This window comes from Heptranchias perlo, chromosome 4, assembly GCF_035084215.1.
Source record: "Heptranchias perlo isolate sHepPer1 chromosome 4, sHepPer1.hap1, whole genome shotgun sequence".
NCBI lineage: Eukaryota > Metazoa > Chordata > Chondrichthyes > Hexanchiformes > Hexanchidae > Heptranchias > Heptranchias perlo.
Genome location: NC_090328.1, coordinates 4,840,262 through 4,850,788, shown reverse-complemented (window position 1 = coordinate 4,850,788; position 10,527 = coordinate 4,840,262). Strand labels below are relative to the sequence as shown.

The following is a 10,527-nucleotide window of genomic DNA, read 5'->3' as shown; positions in this document are numbered from 1 at the left end:
TCGTCATGATGTGGAGATGCCGGTGATGGACTGGGGTTGACAATTGTAAACAATTTTACAACACCAAGTTATAGTCCAGCAATTTTATTTTAAATTCACAAGCTTTCGGAGGCTACCTCCTTCCTCAGGTGCATCGTTCACCTGAGGAAGGAGGTAGCCTCCGAAAGCTTGTGAATTTAAAATAAAATTGCTGGACTATAACTTGGTGTTGTAAAATTGTTTACAATTCATCGTCATGAGCAGACAGCGGAATTAAAAACAACACGTGGCACGAGCTGGCACTGGAAGCAGAGAGAAAGTGCTGAGGATTTACATTCCCTGGCACAGACCGAGTCTCACCTGCGCAAGTTCCAACAAGTCTTTTGTTGGCGTTTATCTGCGTAGGAGCTTTGGGAGATGGTATCATGTATCCAGCACTGAAAGGGTTTACTGGACAGCATCGATAAAAACTTACAAGACTGATTCAAAATACAAACATTGAATAAACTTTAATAAACTTCCAGAATGGGCGTGTAATTGGCAAATGAATTTCAATATAGATAAAGTGTAAGGTGGTGCATTTTGATAGGAAGAATAAAGAGGCCTCATACTGCTTGGATAATCAGAGTCTAAATGGGGTAGAGGAGCAGAGGGATCTGGGGGTACAGACACACAAATCACTAAAAGTAGTGACGCAGGTTAATAAGGCCATAATAAAGCAAGCAAAGCACTGGGGTTCATTTCTAGAGGGATAGAATTGAAAAGCAGAGAAGTTATGCTAGACTTGCTTAGACCAATCTCGGAGTACTGTGCACAGATCTAGTCTCCGTATTATAAAAAGGATATAGAGGCACTGGAGAAAGTGCAAGAAAGATTTACTAGGAATGTTTCCAGAACTGAGAGGTTATACCTATCCGGAAAGACTGAACAGGCTGGGGCTCTTTTCTCTAGAAAAGAGAAGGCTGAGGGGTGAGCTGATAGAGGTCTTTAAGATAATGAAAGGGTTTGATAGGTTAGATGTAGAGAAGATGTTTCCACTTGTGGGGGAGATCAGAACTAGGGGCCAATCGGGAATTCAGGAGAAACTTCTTTACCCAGAGAGTGGTGAGAATGTGGAACTCGCTCCCACAAGGAATAGTTGAGGCGAATAGAATAGATGCATTTATGGGGAAACTAGGTAAACACACGAGAGAGAAAGGAATAGAAGGATATGCTGATAGGGTGAGATGAAGTAGGGAGGGAGGAGGCTCGTGTGGAGCATAAACACCGGCACAGACCAGTTATGTCGAATGGTCTGTTTGTATGCTGTAAATTCTATGTAATATCAGGAATTTCCTTTCTCCCTCATGTGTTTATCGAGCTTCCCCTTAAATGCATCGATTCTATTCGCCTCAATTACTCCTTGTGGGAGCGAGTTCCACATTCTCACCACTCTCTGGGTAAAGAAGTTTCTCCTGAATTCCTTATTGGATTCTGGAGAATCCAATTAAACATTTCAATGTCAATTAAACATTTCAATACTGAGGTTGATAGATTTTTGTTCGGTGAGGGTAATAATAGGAAATGGAACCAGTGCGGGTAAATGGAGTTAAGACACAGATCAGCCATGATCTAATCGAATGGTGGAAGAGGCTCGAGGGGCTGAAAGGCCTCCAGTTGTTCCGATATTCCGAGATGACATTCACAAGAGTGTCCGGTGTGGGACACGGATAATGCCAGGCTGATGCTGCACGGGGTGCTATTCTTACGGTGGGGATGAATCAGAATGTTGGGCAGAGGGAGCTTTACTCTGCATCTAACTTGCATTTACACAGAGCCTTTCATGACCTCAGGATGTCCCAAAGCGCTTTACAGCCAAAGTACTTTTTAAAGTGTAATCTCTGTTGTAATGAAGGAAATGTGGCAGCCAATTTGTGCACAGCAAGATCCCACAAACAGCAATGTGATAAATGACCAGACAGTCTGTTTCAGTGATTGTTGGTTGAGTTAGAAATGTTGGCCCAGGACACCGGGGAGAACTCTCCAGCTCTTCTTCAAAGGGAGTGTTTGATGGGACAGTGTAGAGGGAGCTTTACTCTGTATCTAACCCGTGCTGTACCTGCCCTGGGAGTGTTTGATGGGACAGTGTAGAGGGAGCTTTACTCTGTAGCTAACCCGTGCTGTACCCGCCCTGGGAGTGTTTGATGGGACAGTGTAAAGGGAGCTTTACTCTGTATTTAACCCGTGCTGTACCTGCCTTGGGAGTGTTTGATGGGACAGTGTAGAGGGAGCTTTACTCTGTATTTAACCCGTGCTGTACCTGCCTTGGGAGTGTTTGATGGGACAGTGTAGAGGGAGCTTTACTCTGTATTTAACCCGTGCTGTACCTGCCCTGGGAGTGTTTGATGGGACAGTGTAGAGGGAGCTTTGCTCTATATCTAACCCATGCAGCTCCTGCCTTGGGAGTGTTTGATGGGACAGTGTAGAGGGAGCTTTACTCTGTATCTAACCCGTGCTGTACCTGCCCTGGGAGTGTTTGATGGGACAGTGTAGAGGGAGCTTTACTCTGTATCTAACCCGTGCTGTACCTGCCCTGGGAGTGTTTGATGGGACAGTGTAGAGGGAGCTTTACTCTGTATCTAACCCGTGCTGTACCTGCCCTGGGAGTGTTTGATGGGACAGTGTAGAGGAAGCTTTACTCTGTATCTGACCCGTGCTGTACCTGCCCTGGGAGTGTTTGATGGGACAGTGTAGAGGGAGCTTTACTCTGTATCTAACCCGTGCTGTACCTGCCCTGGGAGTGTTTGATGGGACAGTGTAGAGGGAGCTTTACTCTGTATCTAACCCGTGCTGTACCTGTCATCATCAACACAGCATCAGTAGAGATACAGTCAGTAACACAGGGCGTTGGGGGAGGGGTTACTGAGTGACAGTGGGAGGGAGTGGGAGGGGCTGGTTGGTGTTGGTCTATGATTCCATGTGTGGGAACCATCCTCCGGTACCACTCTGTCAGACCACCCTCCACGTTTGAGTGCAGATGGTGAGGGCCAGCATCACAGAGAACCCCTGGCCCCGATCCCACCCTACCTCCGCACCTGTTGGGGTCTCTGGAGAATGGTCGGGAGCCAGAATCCTGTCTCATTTTTCTCTTTCCTACCCAATGGGCACTGAGACTGAATGTCGTCCATGACCATCTCCCCTGTCCCCTCCCTCACCGCCCACGAGCTGACCCGGCTGAGATCACCCCTTGTGCTCGCTGACCTACATTGGCACCCGGTCTGGGAACGCCTCAAATTTAAAATTTTAATCCTTCTTTTTATTTGTTCATGGGATGTGGGTGTCGCTGGCGAGGCCGGCATTTATTGCCCATCCCCAATTGCCCCTTGAGAAGGTGGTGGTGAGCCGCCTTCTTGAACCGCTGCAGTCCGTGTGGTGAAGGTTCTCCCACAGTGCTGTTCGGTAGCGCGCTCCAGGATTTCGACCCAGTGACGATGAAGGAACGGCGATATATTTCCAAGTCGGGATGGTGTGTGACTTGGAGGGGAATGTGCAGGTCGTGTTGTTCCCATGTGCCTTGTTTTCAAATCCCTCCATGGCCTCGCCCCCTCCCTATCTCTGTAACCTCCTCCAGCCCTACAACCCTCTGAGATCTCTGCACTCCTCCAATTCTGCCCTCTTGAGCATTCCTGATTTTAATCGCTCCACCATTGGCGGCCGTGCCTTCAGCTGCCTAGGCCCTACGTTTTGGTATTCCCTCCCTAAACCTCTCCGCCTTTCTACCTCCCTCCTCCTTTAAGACCCTCCTTAAAATCTACCTCTTTGACCAAACTTTTGGTCACCTGTCCTAATATCTCCTTATGTTGCTCGGTGTCAAATTTTATCTGATAAACCTCCTGTGAAGCACCTTGAAACATTTTACCAGAATGTTACCAGGGCTCCAAGGGTTAGATTATGAGGAGAGATTACATTGATTGGGCTTGTATTCCCTGGAATACAGAAGGGTAAGGAGTGATTTGATTGAGGTTTTTAGGAATTTGAAAGGAATTGATAGGGTAGATGGAGAGAAACTCTTTCCGCTGGTGAGGGAGTCTAGGACAAGGGGACAGAACCTTAAAATCAGAGCCAGGACATTCAGGAGAGAAGTTAGGAAACACTTCTTCACACAGAGGGTGATAGAAGTGTGGAACTCCCTCCCACAAAAAGCAGTAGATGCTCAATTAATAATTTAAAATCTGAGATCGATAGATTTTTCCTAGCCAAGGGTGTTAAGGGATATGGAGCAACGGCGGGTTAATGGAGATAGTATACAGATCAGCCATGATCTCATTGAATGGTGGAACAGGTGGAGAGGTTGAATGGCCTCCTCCTGTTCCTATGTTCCCATTTTTACTACGTTAAAGATGCTATATAAATGCACGTTATTGTCCGGCCCTATTCTACATTCCACAGTGGACTCACCCCATTGGTCAGTGATGTCTTTTGAAGACACTCAATGATAAAACACAACCAAAAGAGTCAAGAAATGAAGTGAGATATTTCTTAAATAATAGAATTTTTAATGATCACTGCTTTGCCTCTCCAATAAACGGGTGTAAAACGCAAACAGAACAAGGGTAATATTGGACCTCCCGACATTGAACTGGTTAATATTTGATCCCTATCAGTCACACAGCGTCAGGAGAATCAGTGAGCGTCACCAATACTGGCAGGGTTTGGGACAAGAGTTAGATGGTAGGTCAGGAATCAGGCCGTGCAAGGTCAGTGCACTAATCACAGTCTGACAGACTGCGTCCGGTTCCATTGAGCCTGGATCGTTGGACTGGGGCAGTGCTGGATCATAACCCAGGCCTGAAGGATACGACTGGGTCTAGGGGGAGAGCAGGAACAGGGAGACCAAGAGGGGCGGGGGGCTCATGTACACAAATCTTTGAAGGCGGAAGGACAAATTGAGAAGGTTGTTAAAGCATTTGGGATCCTTGGCTTTATAAATAGAGGCTTAGAGAACAAAAGCAAGGAAGTTATGCTAAACCGTTATAAATCACTGGTTAGGCCTCAGTATTGTGTTCAATTCTGGGCACCACACTTTAGGAAGGATGTCAAAGCCTTAGAGAGGGTGCAGAAGAGATTTACTAGAATGGTACCAGGGATGAGGGACTTCAGTTATGTGGAGAGACTGGAGAAGCTGGGGTTGTTCTCCTTAGTGCAGAGAAGATTAAGGGGAGATTTGATAGAGGTGTTCAAAATCATGAATGGTTTTAATAGAGTAAATAAGGAGAAACTGTTTCCAGTGGCAGAAGGGTCGGTAACCAGAGGACACAGATTTAAGGTGATTGGGAAAAGAGCCAGAGGGGACATAAGGAAATTTTTTTTACGCAGAGTTGTTATGATCTGGAACGCGCTGCCTGAAAGGGCGGTGGAATCAGATTCAATAATAACTTTCAAAAGGGGAATTCGATAAATACTTGAAGGGAAAAAAAATTACAAGGCTATGGGGAAAGAGCAGGAGAATGGGACTAATTGGATAGCTCTTTCAAAGAGCCGGCATAGGCACGATGGGCCAAATGGCCTCCTCCTGTGCTGTACCCACTATGATACTACAATCTGAACCCAGTTCGATTGGATTTTGTTCTGCTTGCAACGTGAAAAACTTCACTGATTTTACATCTCACTTTTTAAATGGATCATTCTCCGCCAGACTGTAATGTGCTTCTTAACAGGGTACAAATAAAACATTGCCCCAAATAACCACCTCCTCCTCCAACCTGACAAAATACTGCTGGTAGATATTAAAATAACACTAATAATACACATTGGTACAGGAGAGGAGTGGGAAGAGTTAACCAGTCTCTATTAATCCAACAGCGGACTCAATATGTTCGTCCGCCATTCCTGTCCCCATGTTAATGGTTGACGCTCCATTGTTGACATCACCGGCGGTATCCGTTGGCGGTGGCTGCAAGCTGCGGGATTTGCCACGATCGGTGCCCAGCGGTGCCCGGTGACCGAGAGGTCCGTGCGTCGGTGCGAAGCCAATGGGGAATGATGGCACCTCCTTCTCCATTACAACGGGTTGAGGAAGGAGGTGATCCATCCCGGAGCGGAGGAGGCCGAGGGTAGTGGCTCCTCCTCCTCCTCCTCCTCTTCCTCCTCCTCCTCCTCCTCCTCTTCTTCCTTCTCCTCCTCTTCCTCCACCTCATCTCCTCGAATGGATTTCCTTCTTAATATGTTTCACCAGCCACATCCCCAGGACTGCGTTGTCTGGATCTGCGCATATTGTTCGGAGTCTGGTGTAGAGTCTGTGGGAACAATTCAACAGAATTCACTCCATGTTCTCGGAAAGCCTGGGGCCCCGAACGTGGACGAGCGCGATCCCATCCGAGTGTTACGTGTTCCTTGCACTGAGCTTGGTCCCCTCCTGAGGCAAGTGCCCCTTTCTCTCAGGCCCTATATGCACATCTCACCCTCTGTGTGCACCGTGTGCCTGTGTGTGAGCATGTGTGTGCATGTGTGCACGAGTGTTTGTGCGTGCGTGTGTGCGTGTGTGTGTATGTCTGTGCTCACTGTGACCTACTTCGGCTCCCAGTTCAACAGTGCCTCGCATTTAAAATTCTCACCCTTGTGTTTAAATCCCTCAATCCCACCTACCCACCTTCTCACCATATCCCTCAAACCCACCTACCCACCTTCTCACCATATCCCTCAATCCCACTTACCCACCTTCACACCATGTCCCTCAATCCCACCTACCCCCTTCTCACCATATCCCTCAATCCCACTTACCCACCTTCACACCATATCCCTCAATCCCACTTACCCACCTTCACACCATATCCCTCAATCCCACTTACCCACCTTCTCACCATATCCCTCAAACCCACCTACCCACCTTCACACCATATCCCTCAATCCCACTTACCCACCTTCTCCCCATATCCCTCAAACCCACCTACCCCCTTCTCACCATATCCCTCAATCCCACTTACCCACCTTCACACCATATCCCTCAATCCCACTTACCCACCTTCTCCCCATATCCCTCAAACCCACCTACCCCCTTCTCACCATATCCCTCAATCCCACTTACCCACCTTCACACCATATCCCTCAATCCCACTTACCCACCTTCTCCCCATATCCCTCAAACCCACCTACCCCCTTCTCACCATATCCCTCAATCCCACTTACCCACCTTCACACCATATCCCTCAATCCCACTTACCCACCTTCTCCCCGTATCCCTCAATCCCACCTACCCACCTTCTCACCATACCCTCAATCCCACCTACCCACCTTCTCCCCGTATCCCTTAATCCCACCTACCCATCTTCTCACCGTATCCCTCAATCCCACCTACCCCCTTCTCACCATATCCCTCAATCCCACTTACCCACCTTCACACCATGTCCCTCAATCCCACCTACCCCCTTCTCACCATGTCCCTCAATCCCACTTCCCCACCTTCTCACCATATCCCTCAATCCCACTTACCCACCTTCTCACCATATCCCTCAACCCCACCTACCCCCTTCTCACCATGTTCCTCAATCCCACTTACCCACCTTCTCACCATATCCCTCAATCCCACCTACCCACCTTCACCATGTTCCTCAATCCCACTTACCCACCTTCTCACCATATCCCTCAATCCCACCTACCCACCTTCACACCATGTCCCTCAATCCCACTTACCCACCTTCTCACCATATCCCTCAATCCCACCTACCCACCTTCTCACCATGTCCCTCAATCCCACCTACCCACCTTCTCACCATGTCCCTCAATCCCACCTACCCACCTTCTCACCATGTCCCTCAATCCCACCTACCCACCTTCTCACCATATCCCGCAACCCTTCTCTCTCCAGAAACACAACTAATTGTCTCCTGATTTCATTCTTTTTCTTTCTTTGCTTTAATCTCCATCCCTGGTCATTTATTCCACAGCTCGATTCCCATTCGGTTGGAAGTAGTTTCCCCCTGAATTCCCTCTTTCTCCTAACTTCCTCAATTTCAACCTGTGCCCCCTGGAATTCGAATGCCTCAGCCTCAGGAGCTTCAATCCATCCACCTTCACAACCTTGAATCCTACATTGAGGTCACCTCGAGGACTCTTCTTTTCCCAAGAAAGCGAGGCCCTACTCCCTTAACCTTTCCTCACAAACTGACTCCCCAATAGCTGGTGGGACCTTAGTTGCTACCCTGTGCTCTCTAACGTTCTTCCTGTAACCAGGTGACCAGAACTCTCCGGAATACTACCAGGGCTCTTCAAGGATTAGCTTATCATAGAATCATAGAACGGTTACAGCACAGAAGGAGGCCATTCGGCCCATCAAGCCCATGTATTTTTTTACATCATTCCTAAAGTGTGGTACCCAGAAATGGCCACAATACTCCAGCTTTGTAAGAGCAACCCAATTAGTCCCATTCCCCCACTCTTTCTCCGTAGCCCTGCAAATTTATAGAATCATTTTGAGGAGAGATTACATAAACTGGGCTTGTAGTCCCTGGAATATGGAAGGTTAAGGGGAGATTTGATTGAGGTTTTTAGGATTTTGAAAGGAATTGATAGGGTAGATAGAGAGAAACTTTCTCCGCTGGTGGGGGAATCTGGGACAAGGGGACAGAACCTTAAAATCAGAGCCTGGCCATTCAGGAGAGAAGTCAGGAAACACTTCTTCACACAGAGGGTGATAGAAGTGTGGAACTCTCTCCCACAAAAAGCAGTAGGTGCTCAATTAATAATTTAAAATCTGAGATCGATAGATTTTTTTCTAGCCAAGGGTATTAAGGGATATTGGAGCCAACATGGGTGGTTGGAGTTAGGATACAGATCAGATATGATCTCATTGAATGGCGGAAGAGGCTCGAGGGGCTGAATGGCCTCCTCCTGTTCCTATGTTTGTAATATTCCTTCTCTGAAAATAAACAAGACACTCACACGACTGCCTTGATGTCGCAGATCTGGTCGCCCTGGATCTCGAACTTTATCACTCTTCTCAGTAATCTGGTGTTGATCTTGTTGTAGACCTGCGTACAGCAGTTAATGGCGTGACTGCCCGGCATAGCTGGGGGTGGAAGGAAAAGGAATTAGACAAACTAAGCAAGGAAGTTATGCTAAACCGTTATAAAACACTGGTGCGGCCCCAGCTGGAGTATTGTGGCCAATTCTGGGCACCACACTTTAGGAATGATGTCAAGGCCTTAGAGAGGGTGCAGAGGAGATTTACTAGAATGGTACCAGGGATGAGGGACTTCAGTTATGTGGAGAGACTGGAGAAGCTGGGATTGTTCTCCTTCGAACAGAGAAGGTTAAGGGGAGATTTAATAGAGGTGTTCAAAATCATGAACGGTTTTGATGGAGTAAATAAGGAGAAACTGTTTCCAGTGGCAGGAGGGTCGGTAACCAGAGGAACAGATTTAAGGTGATCGGCAAAAGAACCAGAGGGGAGAGATGAGGAGAAATTTTTTTTTACGCAGCGAGTTGTGATGATCTGGAATGCGCTGCCTGAAAGGGCGGTGGAAGCAGATTCAATAATAACTTTCAAAAGGGTAAATACTGAAGGGGAAAAATTTGCTCAGCTATGGGGAAAGAGGGACTAATTGGATAGCACTTTCAAAGAGCCAGCACAGGCACGATGGGCCGAACGGCCTCCTTCCGTGCTATGTCATTCTATACCGCTTTTAGATCGGGATAGATCGCTTACATCGGGAGAAAAGATGTTAAAAGGAAAAAGCAAAAAAAAAATATAGCACCTACCTGTGACTGTGTGTAGCAGAGCTGTGACAGTGATGAGGAGCAGAACTGTGAGCTTCTGTTCCATTCTCTCTGTGCGTGAGTGTGTTATCAGGAGCGTGGCAGAGGCTTCCTCAATGAGATCAGCTCCGTGAGCCAATCTGTGGACGACTCCTTCTCCTCTGTGGCCTGAGAGTGCTGGGGATGCTCCTTATATTGCCTGGGAGCTCTGCCTTTACTCAGAAACGGAAAGTAAGTGAAACGCACTCTGGGCAAGCTGAGACAGGCGGCCCAGTGGATTCTGTTTAACTTTCCATTTGCTCTCAGAAATGCCTCGAGATAGATCTTTCACCGGTGACTGCCAGATCCTGGTGTACCTCCGTCACCCTCACCCACTCCGCTGCACATTACTGGCGTCGCACGCACAGATCATATTCGTATGTTGTGCGGTGACTGGGAATAGAATTTGTCAAAACTAGAATTAATGGCCTGTTACCAACTGTTTTTATTCCACCGTCACCTACACCAGAATCAAACCTGGGGCTAAAGGCGTTAAATTACCAGGACAGGCTGTATCGTATAGGCTTGTATTCATTGAGTTACATCGAAACTACAGCACAGAAACAGGCCATTCGGCCCAACTGGTCTATCCCGGTGTTTATGCTCCACACAAGCCTCTTCCCTCCCTACTTCATCTCACCCTATCAGCATATCCTGCTATTCCTTTCTCCCTCGTGTGTTTATCCAGCTTCCCCTTAAATGTATCTATACTCGTCGCCTCAACTACTCCTTGTGGTAGCGAGTTCCACATTCTCACCACTCTCTGGGTAAAGAAGT

General features: G+C 47.6%; 1 protein-coding gene across 1 annotated transcript; it reads right to left on the bottom strand.

The window, feature by feature from the left end:
- Window positions 1-4,523: 4,523 nt before the first annotated feature.
- On the bottom strand, window positions 4,524-9,856 carry LOC137320410 (C-C motif chemokine 27-like). Its single transcript, XM_067982107.1, has 3 exons — window positions 9,715-9,856; window positions 8,896-9,022; window positions 4,524-6,254 (listed from the first exon to the last, which is right to left on the bottom strand). Exons 1-3 carry the CDS (start codon window positions 9,776-9,778, stop codon window positions 6,152-6,154), a joined length of 294 nt encoding a protein of 97 aa, XP_067838208.1. The 5' UTR covers window positions 9,779-9,856; the 3' UTR covers window positions 4,524-6,151.
- Between the last annotated feature and the right edge of the window lie 671 nt (window positions 9,857-10,527).